This window comes from Callorhinus ursinus, unplaced genomic scaffold, assembly GCF_003265705.2.
Source record: "Callorhinus ursinus isolate GAN/ISIS: 27379988/994484 unplaced genomic scaffold, GSC_fseal_2.0 scaffold2, whole genome shotgun sequence".
Classification (NCBI taxonomy): domain Eukaryota; kingdom Metazoa; phylum Chordata; class Mammalia; order Carnivora; family Otariidae; genus Callorhinus; species Callorhinus ursinus.
The window spans coordinates 54,637,949-54,659,667 of NW_027397064.1; the positions used below are offsets into that span (position 1 = coordinate 54,637,949).

Below are 21,719 nucleotides of genomic sequence, written 5' to 3' on the forward strand. Positions count from 1 at the left end.
CCGGGCCCGGGAGAGAGCCGGCGCGGCCCACGGGCGGCCTGGGGAAGGGCGGGGCGGGAGCGCAGGACGCCTGCTGCCCGGGCAGGTACTGGACGAAGCAGGAGGGGAAAGGCAGGCAAGACTGGCCGCTCGCGTGAGGACAGAGGGAGAGAAGCTTGTTCTCCTGAACCGGTGGGTGGCTGACCCCTCGGTTGCGGATTGTGGGCACTAAGGTGGGGAAGGGGTTAAAAAGGAGCGTGGACTCCAGCCCGTGGGGACTGCTCATAGCCTTTTCCCCGGGAAGGTAAAGTATTCCTGTCCCCCTCTACTCTGGGTCCTGTGCGCTTTCGGTTTTCCTGGCACTGGTGTTACCTCTCTCCTAAACCTAGAGTACAGGCTTAATTGTCCCTCGTTTTCTCCCTGCCTCCGATTCATGGGACGAAATTGTATGCCCTGGGTTCTGTGTACCTGGGGCGGCACAAAATCTTCACGTTTAGACTAGATTTTCACGTTACTTCGCAGCATCCCTTCAGTTCGCGTTCCTTCCATTTGTGGCGGCGTGATAAGGGTGCGTGTTGGGGCGCCAGGTTTTGATTTGGACAAAAGACGAGGTTTCTGCCTTGTGGGGAAATTTACCAGATCTCCCCCTCTAACTAGGCTGTCCAACTAAAGACTCTGCCCTTGTGGTGGAACGCCAGTACTCCTCTCGGGGAGGCTGGCACCCGCACCGGGGTGGGGCGGCGCACGTTCTCTCTGAGGCGCTTGGCTCCAGGGCGCAAAGGCTTCCCAGGGACCGGTCAGATCTCAGAGGTTTGGACGGGCTTGTACCTCGAAGCAATTAAAGCTTCTATTCCATCAGATAAGTGCTGCGTTGTCTCTTGCGAGTGAAATCTGAGGGTTCACAATGTTAATGGGCTCACGTCCTTCCCTTGATAATATGGTTTTGTTTACTGAGCGTAGAGAGACGGGAAATAAAAGTGCAACTGGCACAGGAAATGAAGAGTAGAAGGGTTACAAAGACAAGCTTTACATTGACAAACTTTCCAACTTCCTTGAACATTTCTTGTAATGTTTTCCTCTTTGGGGCTGTAGGAAAATAACAAATTAAATAAGTAAATGTTATTTACACACAGCAGTCATGAAAGAGAGTGGTTTCCTAAAACTGTGTGAATTGGGTCTACTCTTGGCTTATGCAAGTGCCCTTGAGAATTTGATCTATTATAGCCTCTTAGTTATGGTGACAGAGGTTTTATTATTGTTTTACTGATCCACTTGTCATGAAAGAGCGATTGAGTCCTTGCCTAAAATTCCGCTCTGAGGAAGCCTGGAAAGTAGGAGCCATCACAGTCCAGGGAGCCAGTCCCTTACTGGGATGTGAACTTGTGAATAAACAAAGCCACACCAAACGTGTTGCTGGTGAAACCGAAGTTGAGCCAAGGTGGGGAGGGGGTAGGTGGAGAGTACGCACCTAGGAATGAGCACAGAGCTAACAGGTCTGGGGTTCCTACCCTGCTAGATTTCTTGGACTTGATTGGGAAATAGAATCCTGTGCTGAAAATCGCCCTTCAAACTTGATGTTGCTACTTCAGTTTTCTCCTATAGCCAATCAGATGACAAAGGTCTTAAGTAGTCTTTTAAAAGAGAAAAATAGAAGCTCTTTTTTAGCTCCCTGATCAGGAAATGATAGAGCTCTTCAGAGCTAGCTCAGGCTTCATATGTAGAAGTATTTCCTCGCTGTCCCTCACTCTCTGCTCTTAATACAAAAATCTCAGCAACTCAGATGCTGCTGAGGTCACATAACACTTCACTCACCCCTGCCTAGACTTTAATAGCCAATTTTTACCAGCATGATGACCCAGTGTGCACACTCCTATCTCAAAACTATAAGTCTTTCTCTCAAAAGGTACTTGTTTAATCACAGCTACTAGGCCCAGAGGCCCCAGCAAGTCAGGAAGGAGGATGGCCTTGTAAACCTCTCTGGAGAAGACATCCAGCTGGCTGCAACTCACAATGTAGGACAGAAAATCTGGCCTGATCGTCTGGCAAGTCTGACCAAAACCTGTCATATTAGGCACCTTTGCTCTAAGGTTTCAGGAAAAACAGGCAGCCTAGGTGCCTTGGCAAACTTCATTGCAACAGGGACTAGGTTTCTGCTGCTAAGCATTGGGAGCAAAGGTTGGGTCCTTGCTGTCACAATTAAGCATTGACTTTGATGTACCCATAAGCTGTCCACACTATTTCCCTGAAGCAAAATTTTAGAGATTGAACTTTTTTTTTTAACGATTTTATTTATTTATTTGACAGAGAGATAGAGAGAGAGAGAGCACAAGTAGGCAGAGCGGCAGGAAGAGGGAGAGGGAGAAGCAGGCTCTCTGCTGAGCAGGGAGCCCAATGCGGGGCTCGATCCCAGGACCCTGGGATCATGACCTGAGCCAAGGGCAGACGCTTAACCGACTGAGCCACCCAGGCGCCCTAGAAATTGAGCTTTTGCGGATGGAAGAAAATGTCCTAAAAGAGAATGAGATTTTTTTTTTAATTGCATTGTTTTGTTTTCAAAACTATAGGTGAGAGTGGGTGGGTGAGGTATTCAATATTTGTTCAGACCCAATTGTAGTTCGCTCATACTTGCTTACAGAAAGCTGCATTCTGTCCACCCTCTCTACTCCCTTTAGTCTCTCAGGTTTTGGCATATCCTACACCGTGGGGCCCAGAATTGCCACCTCCATTTCTGGACTGGTTCTTGACTTGCTTAGATTGGAGTCAAGACTCTGGTTATCTCAGACTCAGATTCAACATTTGCCAAGGACCTACTGTGTACGAATGTTTTGTTAGGGGAGGTCTAGGCTGCAAAAAAAGATATTCTCAAGCCAAAGGAACAAGAGATTCATTACTGGCACAAGTCTCAGCTATACTATAAATCTACTCCAGAAGAATCTGAATCTATAATTTTCTAAGGAGAGATTGGAAGATATTATTGGAGGAAATGCATGTAGAAAATGTGAACATAGGATACTTTAAGTACCTTTAAAGTTTGTCTCCTAGATGTTCACAGGGTATGAGAGAAATGTCTTAACTAATTTTATTACTTGTTCAAGTCATGAATTCCCAAGGGTCACTTGCCCTGCTAGGTCCTGGTGCTGTGAGTTCTCAGCAGGAGGTGACAGCAGAGGGGCCTGATTGCCAGGTTGTGTTTGATGTAGGAATGCTTTGAAATCTCTCCCATACTGCTAACCAAGGCAGCCACACCCCCACCCCCACCCCCATGACAACCTTTGTCTCCCCTTCAAGCTACAAGCTTTTTCTCCTGCACACAGAAGGTGGAAGTGATGGAGGGTGGCGCTCCGGACTTCTGTGTGTTTACCGTTGTTCCTAAGAAGTCTCTTGCAACCCCTCCCCACAAGCCTCATCATGTTAACCCTTGGAGATGCTTTGAGACATGCAAACTCTTGGCTCCACAGCCCCAGAGGATAGAAAGGCTCTTGCTTGTTGGGGTGAAAAGCAGAGGGGCTAGGTGGGCTTTTCTCTTAAGCAAGGTTTGTAGTTCTCTGCAGCAGCCCTTGGTCTTCCCTGGGCAGTGAGGGTGAGGTGTGTCCTAAGGAGGGTGTCCTAAGGACAAGAATTTTAAACCTGTCAGGGGCTTGTTAACATGACCCTCCCTGCGGAAGAAGCTTAGAGTGCTGCGCCTTGCCCTGAGAGCTTCGTGAATGAAAGGCTCATGGGTCTCGCCCTTGCCCGGCACACAGTAAACATCCAAGAAATGTTTGTTGGACAGAAGTAAAAATGGACAGAATGGTGGGTTGTTTTTTTTTAAGATTTGATTTATTTCTTTGACAGAGACACAGTGAGAGAGGGAACACAAGCAGGGGGAGTGGGAGAGGGAGAAGCAGGCTCCCTGCCGAGCAGGGAGCCCGATGCAGGGCTCGAGCCCACAACCCTGGGATCATGACCTGAGCCGAAGGCAGACGCCCAGTGACTGAGCCACCCAGGCGCCCCAAGAATGGTGTGTTTTACCATGACTAATATTGGCTAAAGGATACCCCTAGATTATTGGCTCCCAAAACCACTTCATGTGGGTTTGGAATCATCATAGAAGCTTCTTTAAAAGTGCAGGTTCCTGAGCCCACCCAAGAGATTTTTAATCCAGTATATCTGACTCCGATAGGAGTTTTAATAAGCCTCTTGGGTGATTCTAAAGCAAGGTTCTTTGGAACCATACTTTGAGAATTTCTGCTTCAGGAGCTGGTTTGGGGTGGGCAATGTAGGGAGAGAGGGGTGGTTCTGTGGGAGGGGCCCTTGACTGGCACCATGAGAGCTCATGGCTAACTGGAACATGAGTAAACCTGAACAATGTTCAGAAGCCTGTTGTGTGGTAGGGGCAGAGAATGTTAAAGCCAAACCTGAGTCTAGTTGGGGTGAAGTTTCCTAAATATCCTTAAGTAGGAGTTTCCCAAGTTTTGCTGACAAATTAGTGCTTTGCTGAGACCCGGCTTCTGCTCCTTGCCACTTTCCTAACTTGGCTTTGCGGATGCTAGCAAGGTAGGAAGCGAAAGGGTTTTGTCTCTCCCAGTCTCCTCAGAGAAACTTGAGTGGTTTTGAGGTAATGGAAAGAAGGAAGGAGTAAGAATGGGTCTCAAGAGGGAGGAGCCAACTCTTCCTCCCTTCCACCTTTCCCAAATTGTCTGGAATGAGCATTTGAGCTCCTGGGATCCAGAGGGGGTGAAAGTCTGTTGGCCTAAGCTGTAACTAACTCTTCCTTTGGTTAAAGATGGACCTTTCATATCATAAAATGTGAATGCAAGAAGGCTCCTTAGAGATAAGTGACATTGAACCCCTCATTTTAGAAAGGAAGTCACCGTATTTAAAGGTTAAAAGACAAAACCGTCCTGCAAAAAATGAGGGAACTAACTTGGGTCTCCGGACCATCCACAGTCCGCTGCCTGTCCACAGTTTACAAAGAGGGAAGAGTAAAGCAGCTCCTCCTCCACACTGTGGCAGGCTCAGTGCTGAGCAACAGAGCAGTGTTCAAGGAGACACCCTTGTTTCTGGGAGACCCTACAGCCAGTGTGGCTGACTGGGAGGCTTGCTGACCCGCCCCCTTTGCAGTTTGTTTGCTAAACTTTTGCTCCAGGCTTCTGAGGCCACATCTTGAGCTACTCCTGCAGGAGAAGGCAGAGAGGATCTGGGTTCCCACCCCACCAAGCAAGGATAAAGGATCCCCTCATCTCCTGCTGAGCTTGATCCCTGGGGGGTCAAAACAAGAAATGCCCTTAGATTAATGTAACTGGATAGTACAAATTTAGGACATGTGTGAACACACACAGGTGCACCCAGGTCAGTTACATTTGTACTAATCTTTTTTTTTTTTGCTCCTTTATTTTTTAAGTAGGTAATGAATTTAAATTTACGTGGCTCAAGATTCAAAGGGTACACAATGGTATGCAGTGAAAATCTTTCTCCCACCCCTGTCCTCAGCCACCTAGATCCCCTTCACATAAAGTTATTAGTTTCTTGTTTGCCTTTCCAGAGATACTTTATACATCTCCATCTATCTATAAATTCCCCCACATTTTTTTTTGCTTAGATGATAGCATATTAGGCTCTTTTGCGCCGTGCTTTTCCCCCTATTGTATCTTTTTTTTTAAAGATTTTATTTATTTATTTGTCAGAGAGAGAGAGAGAGCTAGCACAAGCAGGGGAGAGTGGCAGGCAGAGGGAGAAGTAGGCTCCCTGATGAGCAAGGGGCCCGATATGGGACTTGATCCCAGGACCCTGGGATCATGACCTGAGCTGAAGGCAGATGCTTAACCAACTAAGCCACCCAGGCACCCTCCCCTATTGTATCTTAAAGATCATTTCATATAAATGCATACAGAACTTCCTGGTTTACTTTTACAATTTCATGCCCTTCTACTGTACATACCTACCACAATTTATTTAACTCATCCCCTATCAATGGGGATAGAAAGGCTCTTGCTTATTTTCAGTCTTTTGCTATTACAAACACATGTTCAAGTTTTTGACCTATTAGAAAAATTCCCAGACATGGAATTACTTAGTCAAAAGTATGTGCACTGGCAATTTTGATACAAAATGCCAAATTGCTCTCTTTAGAAGTGAATCAATTTACCCTTCTACTAGCAACATAAGAAAATTCCTGTTACCCTATGCTCTTGCCACCTCAGTGGGATAGTAAAATTTTTTATTTTTGCCAATCCAATAAGTAAAAGAATAATACCTCTTACTTACCCTTAGAGCATCTCCAGAAATGCCATTCTTCTTTATCTTGTTTGATCCTTTCATAATTCTATTTTACAAATAAATGGTAATACTGACGCAGAAAAGATAAAACTACTTGTTGTCATCACACCCAGTGTAAATGGCCAAGGTCAGATGTTCCAACACACTTTCCTATACTGCGCTGTGTCACAAGGAAGCCTAAAGAGGTTCAAAGAGAGTGGGTGGCTTCAAGCATTCCCTGAAAGACACATGATATAAAAAAGCTTTCCGACATCTGCTAAGAGGCCTCCTCTTTAGTGGTCTGATACCAGGACCACATTTCTGCATGTGTCCCTGGAGAGTACCCTCCGGAAGCAGAGGAGCTCTAATTAGCAATATGATCTGACCTAGTCCTAAGCATTAGCTTGGATTCAATATCTGGGAAGCAGGAGGGTGTTGTTTTTAATTTTCCTGAGACTTATTTCTCACTGGCCACCCAGGATCTAAGTATTGATTAGCATGGTGTGGGTAAGAGGATGTTTTCCCTAGGTTTTAGCTTTGCATAGCACACTTGGACCTGGTGAAGGTAATTCCTAATGTGGGCGCGTGCGCGCGCACACACACACACACACACACACGGTAAACTTCTGAGAGAGATATCTAGTGATTGTTACATTGGTAATGAAACTGAAAGCCAGAAAGATTAAGTGAATTGTTTAGGGTCATACAGTGTATCATTTAGGGTCATACAGTGTATCAGTTAGCAAAACAGAAAACACAATGTAGACCTAAAACTGAGTTCTTTAGTTTCCCCTGCTAAGTATTCTCTTCCCTGTCCTGTATTCATTTCGGTGAAATGACCTGAGTACCTACTCAAGTCCTCTAAATAGAAACCTAGGGATTAATATCTGTAACTCCTCTTTCACTCATCCAGTTATCACCCAGTCCTGTGAATTTGTCCTCCTCAATGTCTTTCCTCTTCATTGTCATTATCTTAGTTCCTCTCTATGCTGGATTATTGCAGCAGCCTCCGTTTTTTCCTTCTTGCCTCCTATCTCTGCTTTCTCCAGTCAGACACAGTATTCCCAAAGAGCAAGTTTCCAGTACATAACCTCACATCCCATTTTAAAACCTTCAGTGGCTTCCCACTGCCTACAGAGCAGGTCCAGACTCCTTTCGATGAACCCCACACAACCTTTCTTTCCAGCCAGATGTTCTATTCCAAAGGATGCTTCTTGTTCCAGGCCCAGACCTTGCTCTTTCTTCCCTTGCTTTGCATGTGCTGCTCACTCTGCCTGGTATGTCCCTCCTTCCTAAAAAACTAATACTTCAGGAACCCAAATTCACCTCCCCTGAGAAGACCTTTTTTGACACTACAGTACTGTTAGAGGCTCCTTCTCTTTATTCCAGGAACATTTTGGTCACGCCTGTGTTATAGCATCTGTCAGACTGTTTTAGGATTCTTTTTCTCCCCCAGGAGATGAAAAGGTGCACACTATTAGTGACTCATTTTTATATCTCAGAACCCAGCACAGTGCCCACAGGAGCTGTTCAGGAGGTATTGCTGAAAGGCAAGGAGAGAAGGACACACTCTGAGCCAAGGACAACAGGACCAGTATTTTCATTGCTTAATGAGTTCAGAACACTGTGCAAGGCTTCATGCTTCAGCTTGTATCTATCTAAAGCAAAATGATAGTAGAACATCTCTCCAAAGCAAGTTCATTTCCACCCAAGAGGAGGCTGAAAGAGAAGAGGGGAGGGGGGAGTTGGGATTTTCTGTCTTTCAGAGGCTCTTTCCTATAGGCTGAGGCAACACTCAACTAACTCCAGAAACTTCTCAGCTGATGTCACTCAGCAAAAGAATAAAAGAGGGGGTAGCCTGGAACTTAGAATTTATAAAGAGAACTACAAATATCACTCAGGAAGGGGTGTAAGAATGCTTCACCACCCACTTACCCAAGCCCTCCCGCGCTAAACGGCTCTAATGCTAATGACCCGCCCCCCTCCCCCGCCCTGCGCGCCGTTTTCAGTCTATCTCTTAGTCTATCCCTTTATGGTATTTCTTAAAAATGACCCCAAAAGAGCTGATGTAAAAATATCCCAGTCCTTCCTTCACACCAGACAAGAGAGGAAAGGCATATCATTGTGGTTGGTATCTGAAGTGTATTTTTATTGTTCTTTTTATATGACATTCAAGTTTAGTTCCAAGTTCAACAGGGTGTTATCCTGCTTCCTCCCACACAAATTACTCTTGCAGGTAAGTAAGAACGAAACTAGCTCCGCCCCTTCCCGGAATCCTAGTCCCTTGGGAGCCTTTTTTTGTGTGTCTGCAAAAACCTTGTGACCCACTGGGATTTGTCTTGTTCTGCCTTGGGAGAGATGGGAGTTGTGGCGTGGAGTAGCGCTGAGGGTGCGACGGGGCAGGGAGGAAGCGGCGGGTGTGGGGGCCTGGGGATACCGAGCCACCGTGCGTCGGGGACGGGCGCTGGGGCCCGCCTCTTGGGAGGGCGGTGGGCCGGCAGGCGGCAGTAGGGACCCGGAGCGCGGGGGGTGACCGGCCTCGCGCCGCAGGGCGTGGGGCGGCGTCGCACCCTCCGTGAGCGCTCACCCCGCGTGCCTGCGTCTCCGCTTGCGGTTTCGGGTCGGCTCCCAGCTGGCCCAGACTTGGGGCTCTGAAGTAGGAGGAACCGCTGTCGAGCGAGAAGTGCACACCGGGTGATTGATGAATTCTTAATAGGACTAACCTCTCCCGCCGCCCCCCGCCCCCCACCCCCCCAACCCTCGACACACACACAGAAATTCTTCACCCCAGCCCCCTCCCCAGGCCTCCTCGCTGGCGAGAGGGGACGCGGCCGCCAGCCTGTGGGGTGATTAACTCACCGTTTGTCTTTCCGAAAGTGTGCCAGGTGGATTCCGGCAGCCTGGCCGCGGCCCGGCGGCTCCGGCTCTGTGCTGACTGCGCCCTGCGGCAGGCCGGGCGAGCGCCGAGCGCGCGCGCGTCACATGCTGGCGCGGCCCCGAGACGGCCATTGTGCCGCGCGACCGCCGGGCCGCCCGGGGCAGGCGGCGGCTATTGTTCCCCGCGGGCGAGGGAGGTGCTCAGACTCGGGGTCCACGCCAGCCTCCTTCCCAGAGTGTCCCCACGTCTGAGGACGGGTGGGGGCTTCCTTTGTGTGTTCTGTGCCTGCGACGGGAATGGCGCGTCGTTGCTGCCCCAGGGGGCCGCAGACGGGGCGGAGGGAGGTTGGTGCCAGCTCGACTACCTCGAGCGCCGCGCAACCGACCCAGTTTCCCGCTCTGCCCTTGCGGAGGAGGCTGGGAGGCATGCGCTATTCGTAGGGCAGCGCTTGGAACAATAGAGTCATCAAAGGGCCTTCGCCCGGCTCCTCCTAAGTCAGCAACGCTCTTCTCCCCACCTTCAACAAGGCCCTGGCCCAACAGGTCCTCTTGGCCTGGTTTTAGGCCTGCTTTCCCAGTAAAAACATTTCATCTGTACCACCAGGGTTCTCCCTGAGTCCTGATTTAAATGAAAGTCTCCTCCTTGGGCTCTTACTAATGTTAAAATCCTATTTTCATTATTTTCCAGATAATCTATAAAAATGATCCAGACTAGCTACCGGAAGTAGTCAAGATATTTTGCCACAAATAGGGACCTTTTGGGGCGCCTGGGTGGCTCAGGTGGTTGGGCGTCTGCCTTCCGTTCAGGTCATGATCTGGGGGTCCTGGGATCGAGCCCCACGTCAGGCTCTCTGCTCAGTGGGGAGTCTGCCTCTCTCTCTCTCTCACTCTCACTCTGTGCTCTCTCTCTCTCTGTCAAATAAATAAAATTTAAAAAAAAAGGGGGGGGAACCTTTGGCCTTCTTCTGCTACTGCAAATGATTGGACATCCATTTTCATTTCTTCGTCCTTCATGTGGGAAAACCTTTTGTTCGCTGTGCTTCAGGCTGGACCTGGCCTGAAAGTGGGTCCTTGAATTACCTTTGTACTATTCCAACTTGCCAAGTCGTTATGAGACCTGAGGGAAGTGTTTAGGCATGGGCTTTAGGTCAGGTATAGATAATCCATTTGGTACCAACTTTGGGCCCCAAAGATAAGGGCATTTGTAACTGGACCGAAGACAAGGGAACAATGAAAACTACAATTTCACCCTCTGTGATGATCTTGACCGCCAGCACCACCAATGCCGTGAGTACAGAGGATTCACCTACCCAGTCTTTTTTTCTCTCCATCCAGGCTCTCTGCGAGAGAGATCTAAGTGAGCTAGTCCTCGTAGCTGGTGAGGGCATGGCTGGAGACTAAGTCTCATCTGTGCCCAAAGTGTCTAGGGATAAGTCTGCTCGCCCAGGCAGTACCTATATCCTCTCTGGGAAGTTGCAGTGCCCCGAAGTGGTGAGGCTGTAGGTCTATGGGGCCTTCTGCCCCTCTCTGTATTTTTATTTAATACTCACAAACTTTGGTTCATCCAATTTTTTTTTCTTACAGTTTCTGAAAGAAGGACCAAAGTCATGCCAAGAACTCCCAGATGAAGAGGACCTTCGTGGATCTGTAACTAGGATTAACCAATTCTTTACTTCAAGAAAAAGTTTCAACGAATTCTGAGGATAAAGCCAAACAGGCCGGTGACTGTCCCTTGAGTACTGAGTGTAAACAAGCTTCTGGCTCCTCCAGGTCAAGCAGAGAAACTCTTCTCATTAGAATGTTGGGTTTCTTCTTTGTTATTCAAACGTACACCCACACATATCCTCTTCACCCTCCCTAATGAAAACCTCAACAGATGGAGAGCCTAGGCTCCCAAGACTTATGGCTGAGGAGATGCACTTCACTCAAGGGTGGGTTGGCCGGTACAGAAGGGGGGGGTAGGGAGGAGGAGAAATGAGTAGCTAGCGTAGGTAATCACTATCTTTTAATACTCCTTACAGATAGAAATTCAAAAAATCCTGTTCAGCAAGGTTAGCAGCCTCTGGGGCCTAGGAAACCAATTTGGCTGATGTGTCTCTGATAGGGACTAGGCTTGGGGCTGCACCAGGGGGGGAAAGTACTCATTCTGTATTCTCTCTCTCTCATACAAAGAGATGGTACAAATGGATGCTTAACTTAATGATTCATCAGAGGCGGATTTTTCTCTGTCAGGTCCCTGGATGAGGCTGAGGTCTGAAAGCCAGGAGGCAGAACATTTACTTAATCGCCCTTTCTTACCACCTTTCCAGGGGCCAGGACTACTCTTCAGACCTTTCTTCTGCAACTACCCCCACACCCCTGGCTAGCTCAGTTGGGTCTCTTTACCCCACTCCAGGCTGGATCCTGAGTTTCTCCTGGTAGCCAGGGCAAGCTCTCCCTCTGCCTAAATCTCTTTACCCACCCCCACTTCCCATTCTTCAGTGGGCAATTCATGCAGCCTCCTCCCTACCCTGCTTTAATTCACGTTTGATTGCCTGGACAGAACAACCAGGGGCTCCCAAACGGCTGCCACCCCCATCCATGGGCCTGGGTTTTAGACTCTGAGCCCTTTTCTTCAAGCCTCAGGAGGATCCCCCACAACCTCCCTGACCCCTCTCCTCCCGCCCCCTCCACCCTTCAGCGGTCTCTGTAGGGAAAAAAATTAAAAGGAGCTGATCAAGGCCTGAGCCAAAGAGCCACTTCCTCCCCTGGAGCAGCAAACGAGGTACACCTCCCAGAGACCAATGCCCAAAGCGAAGCCCAACCCTTCCTCCAGACGTAGGCCCTCCGGTGCTATTGTGAGGCCTTACCCGAAGCCGAGGCCGGGGAAGTTGCGCACACAAAGGCGCAAGGCTCCTGGAAGCCCCGGCTGCTCCTAGCGCCTTCAGCGCAGCTCCCGACAGTGAGGGGTCAGCAGCCTCGAGGCCTTGGTGCGTTCCCCATTGCCCCCGGTGAGCTCGCGCAGAAGTCACGGGCTAGGTTGGAGGTTTCCTTCGCCTTCCAACTTGCCCCTTCCCGCTGCCTGTCACACACTCTACCACTTCCCCCGGGACGGAGAGGCCTGGACCTGGGGCGCCATTGCCCAGCCCGTGCTCCCCTCCCCCACTCTCTTTCTTTCCGAGACCGGGGAGGGAGGAGGCAGGGGCCTCCGCCGATAGAGCGGCTATTGTGACCTTCCCTCGCTGAGCGGGAACCCAACCGAGAGTGTACCGCCGGCGGGGGAGGAGGCGACTGTGTGTGCAGGCCTCGGGGTGCGGAGGGGGTGGTACTGGGAAATAAATAGAGGTTCGCAACCTTGGGCATTTGGGCCCTTCAGAGGGCGTTTGGTTGTGTTTAGACTCCAGTGCTTCCTAACATTAATTGCAGGCTCAAAAGGAGCAGAATTTATGGCGAAGGCCAAGGCGGCTTGTTTATAATTTATGAAGTTTTAAATGGCTGTGCCGCGGGCCCCCCTCTCGCCCTGGCCGACGGCCGCGCGGGAAGCGCCAACCCAGACTCGGCGCCCCCCACCCCGCCCCGGGCCCTCCGCCACCCTGCGCGCGCCAGGAGCGACCGAGTGTGCCCATCACATGACACTCACGCTAATGGCAGGAAAGAATCCGAGCTATTCTCAGAAGCCTCGGGGAACCTTTCTCCAAAGGTGAGAGAAAGCCGATTTGTCCCAAGCGAACTCCCCCACCCCATCAGAGAGGGGTGCCTCCGGGCCCCGAGAGGGAGCCCCCAACCCCGCATTTCTTTGGAGCCTCAGTGTGAGAGGAAGCTGATGTCAGCCGGCCTAGACACGGTTTAAAGTCTAATCCATGAAACCCTAAGCCGCAGATGACACTTGGGGCCTTCGCAGACACCCGCAGACTCAGCAGATACTCCTGCGGTAACACACCGCGCTGGAAAACGCCTGGAGCCATAATGCATTATGTATCTTTATTATTATTTATGGTAGGAAGAGGAGATGAGGGAAAACCGGGCTGAATCTAAACAGCCTGATAATTCATCTATTTAATATTTAGCCAGTTAAGAAAGGTTGTTGTAATCCCTGCAAGGCAGCAAGCTCTTCTTTGACTTCCCTAATAGCTTAAAAAATAATTTCTTACAAGACAATTAGAAATTCTGCCTATGGATGCAAATTTCATAGAAAACAATTTTAAACCTTGAAAGTGGGTAAAATATCCCTTCAGTTGAAGTCATTTATTCTGTCGATACACTTCTACAACATGTATACTCTAAACCTGCTCAGATAAAGTGAAATTTAGCAAAAGGATAGTCCCCTCCCACCCCCAATCTAACATGCCATTTTAAAAACAGCACAAAGGAACAAGGAAACTAAATATTATTTGAGCCATCATTATTTAGCGAAACACAAACATCCAAATAGAAACGATTGTTGTTCCACCAGAAGATTAGAAGTTAAATTATTTCCACACAATGGGAATTTCACCTCGTGTCACGGGGGATGTAGTAGGAGTTGCATTATTTGTCAAACCAAATAGAGATGCGTGGGCCGACTTTGCTGAAATACAAAAGAATTGAACCTTATCTGAAGGCGCTTTCCAAGTGTCTCCTTATAGAGAAGTGGGTGGACGTTGTCCGCCCCTAGCTAAAGCCACGCTAATATTTACAAAATGGATATAAATCCTTGAAGACGTTTTTGCCCGTTTTGTACAAAGAGACAGGAATAAACAAGGTGTTTATACTTGTTATGTTCCATTAATGAAACTTTTATTACTTTACATCGTGGGGGAACGTTTGTTTACTTTAGAAATGAACCACCAACCATTGTAAAGGAAAAAGTCCTGACAGCATTTCCTAGAGAAAAAGCTTAGGTGCGTATCCCCAAATGATCGTTTCTTTTTGTGCACCTTAGCTTTTTCATAGCTCAGTTCTTCTTACAACTTGTGTCTCTTCTTTGATTGTCAGTTTTCTCTTAAAGTTTGTTTTTTATTAGCGCAGAAAAGCGAGCGCTGGTCTCCCCAATGTAAATGCAATCTAAAAAAGTCGATTTGTGTCTAAAAAGAGGGTGGTGGAAACAGCACAGCAGGCACAGCACAAAGCCCTACCCAAGTTGTCCCATGCAGGACATTTCTAGGCTTGCATCCTCAGATTTTACCCCCTAAGATCAATGCTGCAATGTAATCAAGTATCCCCAGAACCAATTCGTGTACCACATTCCAAATAAATGAAAAATATATATATATATATATATATATATATATCAAAGAGCCTATCTGGGGGCCTTCTATTGGGATTGTGCGAAAGATAAAAAGGCAGAGTGATCTACTTCCAAGTGTGCGTGATTAACACAGATACACTTCGGACTGAGAAATTTTTTTATTCTAAATATTTGTTCAAATAGTACCAGACAATTTGAAATCAATAAACTGTGTCGAGTGGTGAGGGCTGCGGCTGTTGAGAAATGAGTAACGGGTGTCGTGCCACGCCACGGGGCCGCCTGACTCTAACCATGAAGGACAATTTGCGGTCTTAATCCTTTACATCAACTACAAACACCAGCCACGGTTACAACTGTTCAAAACTACTCTCTCAACTAGTTCAGACCAAGGGGGACTAAAGAGGTGAAACATGGCCCCCGCGGCCTGGGAGCGCGTTCCTAAGGTTGGCTGGAGAATTCTACAAATATACACATAAATACATTAAGACGAGGATAAATAATCAGGGAAACGAAATGACTCGCTTCAAATAATAAATACAGATCGTTGAGTCCGTTGCAATCCTTACGGGACGGGAAGGAGCATATAAATTAAGGTCTCCGCAACTAAGCTAGACTCGGGTCAGGCCCCGGGGCTGTCCGGGAGCTGGTCCCTCTGCAGAGCGCGCCGCCGATGGATCTCAGACTTACCTTCGGGACACCATTACCAGATTAGCGTCCCTCGGTCCGCAGTATATGGCACTGTCAGGTTTACAGAGGAGAATCCTTGCGGCTGATTTATGGCGAGTCACCCGAAGGAGGGCGCGCCTGGAGGGGAGGCCCAGTCGCCTGCGTCTCGGCCGCTGTTGGCCCGAGACCCAGGAGGCGGCGACCGGGCCAGAGCGAGGGAGGGGGTCACCGAGCTGCCCCGCGGGCCCCGCCCGCCACCCCAACCACCAAAGCAAAAGAGGTAATTGCGCCGCGAGTTCGGGCCGGTGGCGGCCGCTACAGATGCGTCAGTTTGGGGGCCTCGGGCAGGCGTCCCTGAGACGAGTGGTGGGCCGAGAGATCTGTGTAGGTGGGATGAGGGTCGCACGGTCCATGGTGGTGGTTGCCGGGAATTTGCGCGGCGCAGCTGTAGTCCACGCTGGCCGAAGACGGGTGCGAGAGGTGGCCCAGGTTGAAGACGGGCCCGGACGCAGGCGCCATGGAGTCGACGAAGTTGCCACCCACGTACACCGGGCTGCCCTGCAGGTTGGCGCTGGCGAAGCCGCCACCGTTGCTTGCCATGGGGTGGGGCTCGAACTCGGGCGCCGCGTAGCGCTTCTGCTGTGGCAGGCAGCTGCTGAGCGGCGCCGTGTAGGCGGCCAGGCCGTACATGTTGGGCTGAGATTTGGCGAAGGCGGGCGGCGAGGGCGCGTCGTAGGCCAGGCCGGGCACGGGCGGCAGCTGGCCGGAGTAGGCCACGTGGCTGGAGGCGCTGCCCAGCGGCGGACTGCGCTCCGGGGACTGACCCGCCGGCGAGTGCAGGATGCCCTTGGCCTTCTGGTCCTTCTTGTACTTCATGCGCCGGTTCTGGAACCAGATCTTGATCTGGCGCTCGGTGAGGTTCAGCAGGTTGGCCATCTCCACGCGGCGCGGCCGGCACAAGTAGCGGTTGAAGTGGAATTCCTTCTCCAGCTCCACCAGCTGTGCGCTCGTGTATGCCGTGCGCACCCGCTTGGACGCCGGGCCCGGCGGGCTCTTATCCTCGCAGCTCTCTCCTGGACAGGAAGGGAGACAGAGGAGATGCTGAGCGGGAGAGGGGGGGTGGGCACCCAGGGCGGGAGCAGGGTGCTTCCCTGGCTCCCTTCTCTTCCTCCCCCCCGCCCCCCACCTTAATGCTGGCTGGAGTGGGGGAGGGGCGTCTGAGAGGTGAGACTCCTAGCGGGACCTCACAGGCCCCAGGCCTACCTAGGAGTTGCACCTGAACACCCCCCACCACCACCACCAATCTGCCTTCTGAAGTCCGATTCACTCTGCCGTCCCCTCCCCTCCAGCCTAGTCCATCATGCTGTCCCTAAGGCTAAGGCTGTGGAGAAGTTTAATGAGAGACTAGTAGCAGCTGGTAAGGCCTAGCCCCCCCTCCCAGCCCCCATTCAAGGAGGGCCAGACTTCTTTTGAACACTCTCCCCAGCCTCTGCTGGGGGATGGTGGAGGAAGGCACACCCCCTGTACCCCCCCTCCCCTGCCTTGCTCTGGGGCTGGCTCCTGGGCAAAGCACCCCAGGAAGCACAGAATGAGGGTGGAGATCTTAGCACCTCACTCCAGCTCAGCTTGCACCCAAGGGCTCTGCACCCCAACTCAGGGAAATAATAAACCATAAAAATACTGCCCCTGACTTTCAGGGTCTCTGAGCCCAGGCTGGGTGCATTTTGAGTATTTCCGTGCTAAGAGCAGCAGTCTCAACACTGGTTTCCACTACCCCTGCCACCTCTCGGCGGCTTGTCCGATCCCTCCCTGGTTGTACAAATGGATTTCTCAGGGGAGGGAGGGGCCTGGGCTTGCAGCTGGGAAGGAGGGGCAGAAGAAGCTCACAGGCTGGAAGGTACTTCCCCCTAGGAACCGAAGCCCCAGAGAGTTGCAGGCAAACCGGAGACTTGATAAAAGCTAGTTACATCCAAGGCCTGAAACTAGCCCTGGACCTGGAAGCAAATTCGTCTACCTGAAGATAAACTGCATCAAAGGACACAAGGCCAGGAAATTTTAGGAACCAATCAGGCTGAGCAGCGAGACGCAGCAGGCCTTAGAGCTCCTGGGCCTGCCCATCTTCTGCCACACACCCTGAATGGATCCACAGAAGATCTCAACTCTAGGGTCTCCCTTTTCAGGGACAGAAACCCAAGGCTGTTCCTGTTTCAGAGCACATCCTCTTCCCCTAGGATACACCCCTCCCCATTGTGGATTTGCTGGGATGGGGAGAAATGGGCTGGGTAGACCAAGTAGAGTCCATGGCTAGGTCTTGCAGGCTCTGGTTGGATTCAAGTGCGCCATTCTGTGGCTTTGTGATCTTGGGCAACTCTAACAGTTTCCTTATCTGTAAAATGGGGATGTTATCATATACCTACCTCAAAGGGTTCTTTGGAAAATTAAATTAGATAATGCTTGTAAAGCATTTAGCCTGGTTGTTAACATGGAACCATGTTAACACTCCACAGACTTTAGTTTTTATTAATTTAAGGGAGTGGGATTTGTGTGATATGGGCTACATAAGAACCCATGCTTGGAGAATCAAGTTTTGGAGAGCTGTCGGATGGAAGAAGGAGCTGAGTTATGACCAGCAGCCCAAGAAAGCAAACATTAGGTCAATATAAGAGAAGGCTATCTATTCATAACTGTGGGACTTGTCCAGCAATGGCACCAGCAGCCTGGAACGGAGCACCCTGTCCCTGTAAGGGTATGGCTTCAATCAGGGACACTGAAAAGAAAGGCCATTTCGGCATGAGTAGAAGTGTAGACCTATGGCCTCCAAAGCTGCACTTCTCGCCCTGAGTCTCTTGCTTCCTAGGTGAGCTAGCTTCTTGGGGTCATTCTGGGGGACTTAGCCCAGGATGAGCCCCCTCAGAGTGCTACCTGCAGTGGCACAGCTGTTCTTCTGCTTGGAGTTCTGTCGGGACTCTTTCATCCAAGGGAAGATCTGCTTGCTGATGGTGGCTGAGGAGCCAGAAGCATTGGGCCCACCCTTGGCCTTCTTGGCAGGCACTCCACCTCCAGGATTGGTGGGCGAGGATGGGGGCAAGGCTGGTGGTGGAGGAGGGGGCTGTGGTGGCTGCCTCTCTGAGTTCAGGCCAGGAGGCTGGCTGCCACCGCCCCCACCCTGGCTGTTCCCAGTGCCGGGCCGCATACAGCTGCCATTGAGTTCAGTTCCTTTGTGGGCTGGGGCTCTCAGAGGTGCCGAACTCTGGATGGAACAGGCAGAGCCCGGGTAATCAGTGTCCAGGGAGTTGGCAGCAGCGGGGGGTGGGTAAGGCTGATGGGGGGTGCCATAGCCGTAAGTGTCGGTGGCTTTGCTGTAGCCATAGCCTCCGAAGAGTCCTGGGTTTTCATAGTAAGCAGCCTTCTGCATCGTGCACTCAGGAAGTTCCAGGGCCTGCTGACCCGGCTCAAATAACATTGACCACCACTGTCTCTTTCACCACCACCTCCGAGGTCTGCTGAACCCTGAGAGGGCTGGGGTGGCCCCAGGCTCCAGGTGACCTGTGGGGAAGAAAAGTGAAAGCCCCAGAGGGACTGTAACTGACAAGACAGTCAATATAGAAGGTCTAGCGTGGTCTTTGCTGCCCACCCACTTCCTAGGGGGAGGAGCTGAGATTTTATGAAGTTCAACTTATTTGAACCCTTGGAAAAGTCTGAAGAAATTTCTCATAAACATAAGAAAAGCCTTTCCTTCTCTTGAGCTCAAGTGTCCATCCAATAGAAGGGGCTTCCTCCCCGCCCAGACACTATTTTCTTTCTTCAAGACTGTCAATTTAGCTTTTGAAATGGCATAGAAAAGCACTTATGGCCTCATACATTTTGATGGCTGATTCTCCCACTGGACTTTGAGCTCCTTGCAGGCAAGGACTGTGTCTTATTCTTCTATATATTCCTAACACCCAGCCCAGTGCCCTGCCTGTAGTTAAGTGCAGTAAATGCTTGTTGAATGAGTGAGTGGATGGAACAATCAGTCAATCTTTGGGACACCCCAGGGTGTTCATGAAAAAAGAAAGCTCTATAACACACTCAGAACAGCCAGAACTCTCAAAAAGAAGAAGAAGAAAAAAAAAGTATCTCCCCCACCTGGTTTCAAAATCACAGCATCTTTCATGAAGACCCCGGTAGTCCACTTTCCAGTGACAGGGTGAGAATGCGCCCAGTGAACTCTGTGGGTCAGCACTGTGAAATGTACTAGGAGATAAAAAACCAAGAACACTTAGACTCCCAAACTTATTTTCAGGTTAGAAAATGTTTTTTCTCTTTCAACTACATTTTTCTAGTCCTCACTTTGTCCTACACTACTATTAAATGGATACTAGAAAGGGTGAAGAGATTTAGAATTTGAATGCATGGAGCATGGGTGAACATAGAATGCTTTATATTATAACTTTATCATTTTTACCCTGCATCTATTGTGTAAATATATATTATTATTGACCTCTGCTCTGGATCATCCATGGCACCCCACCTCCACCCACTCCACAACCAATGAGAGAACTTCTTCTGCCATGATGAATGGACCCAGAATTAGAATAAGAAGAAAAAAAAAATAAGAAAAATTCTATCCCTTTGTGTCCTCTGATTCTTGATGGGGGTTTTCCTTCTCACCCACTCCACCCCCTTCTCCTGAAAGGCTCCTAAGGAGTTAAAGTATAACTAATACCATTCAACCACTTTTGTCTGCTTGATAAAGAAAACTCATAGGTCAGCTCCCTGGTCTTAATTCTTGATCTCCTCTTTCAGGCAACTTTCCTTCCTCAAAACTCCCTGGGCTTCCATCATGGTCATCATGATGGACCACATTGTCTAGACAACTTATGTGGCCTAATGGATTTGACCACTAGGATCAAAACCACTCCTCCCTTCCCTCATTTATCCTCCACTTTCACCAAAGAGCCCAATTTTTAAAATTCTTCATATTAGCCTTTGTTTGGTAGTACTGTTGGCCATTTTGTTTTAAAATATAAGTGAATCTGGCATTTATCTTGATAAGACACAGGCCCTTTTCAATGGGATAATAGAATACCAGGATGTGTTTTAGGAATTGTTTCTATTATTGTCCTTAAATGTATGCAGTTAAGATATCTACCTAAGCAAAGCTGGTCTTAATCTTTCTTTTTCATTCATTTTCTATATCATCCTCTGACTATTAAAGTTCCTGAATATCAAATGGAAAGTTACACCCTCATCCTGTGACTAACATTTATGTGTTTGCTCCCAAGCCAAAGGACCGGGTACTCCGGGTTTAGTTGTTTCTGGACTTTTCTGGGATGCCGGTTCCAGTCTTAATCCGTGGACCCTCTGGATGTCAAAATGGTCACATTTGACTCTCAGACCACCAGAACTCACTGCTGCTTCTGTCATTTCGTTTACAACTGTGGAAGCAAAGTAACCCCCCCCCTTACCTCCCAGGTTGACCAAGTTTATCTCAATAGGTGGACAAATCACATTAAAATAGCTTCTTTAGAAACTGACCACATCTTTGAAACAGATGGCTTTACATATATATTTGTTCCTATGGCATATTCCTGGAAGAAGCTCCGTGTACTGGGTCTCAAAAGTGTAAATACTTGGCAGCTTCATGAAAAACCCCAGCGCTTGTTCTCCTGCATCTGTTTTCATTGTCTTAAGGAATTTCAAGGCCCACTCAATGATGAGCCACCACCCCAATGTCTACTGCCCCAGAAGCAAGGCCAGTGGCCCTCTCCTCACCAGAAAGGGCTTTGCAGCCTCCCCCCACATCCATATTATAATGCCCCAGAGAAACCAACTCTCCTAAAACAGAACCCGAGAATATTGTTACAAAACTGGTTTAAAAAAAAAAAAAGGTTATTTCTTTCCAGAAATCCCTACTCCTTGTGAACTCTGCTTGAACCTAAAAAGCAGGAATGGGTCATAAATCACTTGGACAATGGTCAACTGTTCAGTGGCTCATCTTTTCGATCACCCCCCCCCTTTTTTTTTTAAAGCTTTCTTTTTTCGCCCTTTGGTATCTCTGCTCATTTTTGCTCCGGAACCCAAATGCCTTGGGGTGAAGACTAGCCCGTGTAGGGGGAGGGGCGGTATTCGAAGTCCTCAGCTGCCCTTTTCTCTCATGCCTCCTCCCCTCAACCCCCCGGGGCACCGGCCGGGGCAGCCTCCCCAGACCCCGCCGGCACAACCCCTGGCCCCTTCTAGGGTAGGGGCGCTAAACGGGGTCTGGCTCGACCTTTCTCGCGGTCCCGGGAAGTTGCCCAGCTCAGCTTGGAGGCCCAACCGCAGGCTGGGAATGCGGGGCCGAACGGTCCCCAGCCAGAAGGAAGGCGGCCTCAAAGCGACCACCGTCCGCCGCCTGGGCCGCGCTGGACCGCCGCACCCGCCGCGCCTCTGAAGCCGCTGAACCCTGATACTTGCTCACTGCACTTAATTCTGCCCGGGATCAATACCTAATATGATACCGAATAAATAAAAGGCGCTCACAGCGGCCAGGGGACGGGGTTATTAAGCAGCTGGAGCTCTCACGGTGCATATCAATGCACCTGTCATTGTGGTTTGTAACAAAATTTATGACTGCAAGCACGGCGGCAGTAAACGCTTCAGTAGGGAATGAAAAGAAAAACACTTCCCAAGGCCCGGCACTTTTCAGAAGTGGAAAACAGGCTCCGCGTAGGAGGAAGAGCAGCAAAGGAATTCCCTACTCCGCACTTTTCCAGGCCCCGCGCCCCGCGAG

General features: G+C 49.7%; 1 protein-coding gene and 1 long non-coding RNA gene across 4 annotated transcripts in view; one reads left to right on the forward strand and one right to left on the reverse strand.

Moving 5' to 3' along the window:
* On the forward strand, positions 1–11,948 carry LOC141370775 (uncharacterized). Its single transcript, XR_012375115.1, has 3 exons — positions 1–171; positions 10,678–11,024; positions 11,403–11,948. It is a non-coding gene; the product is annotated as an uncharacterized lncRNA (long non-coding RNA).
* HOXD3 (homeobox D3) overlaps positions 7,801–21,719 on the reverse strand; it is a 26,107-nt gene continuing 12,188 nt past the window's right edge. The window contains exons 2-7 of one of the 3 annotated variants that reach the window (XM_025849722.2): positions 19,094–19,201; positions 17,888–18,511; positions 12,713–16,038; positions 9,076–9,379; positions 8,804–8,885; positions 7,801–7,935 (exon numbers count right to left, since the gene is read on the reverse strand). In XM_025849722.2, the coding sequence (XP_025705507.1) occupies positions 15,281–16,038; positions 17,888–18,428 (1,299 nt within the window). In that variant the 5' untranslated portion in view covers positions 18,429–18,511; positions 19,094–19,201 and the 3' untranslated portion in view covers positions 7,801–7,935; positions 8,804–8,885; positions 9,076–9,379; positions 12,713–15,280. Of the gene's footprint in view, positions 7,936–8,803; positions 8,886–9,075; positions 9,405–11,942; positions 12,072–12,712; positions 16,039–17,887; positions 18,512–19,093; positions 19,202–21,719 lie in introns of those variants that run through there. The other 2 variants (XR_012375106.1, XR_012375107.1) reach the window with 2 other exon arrangements.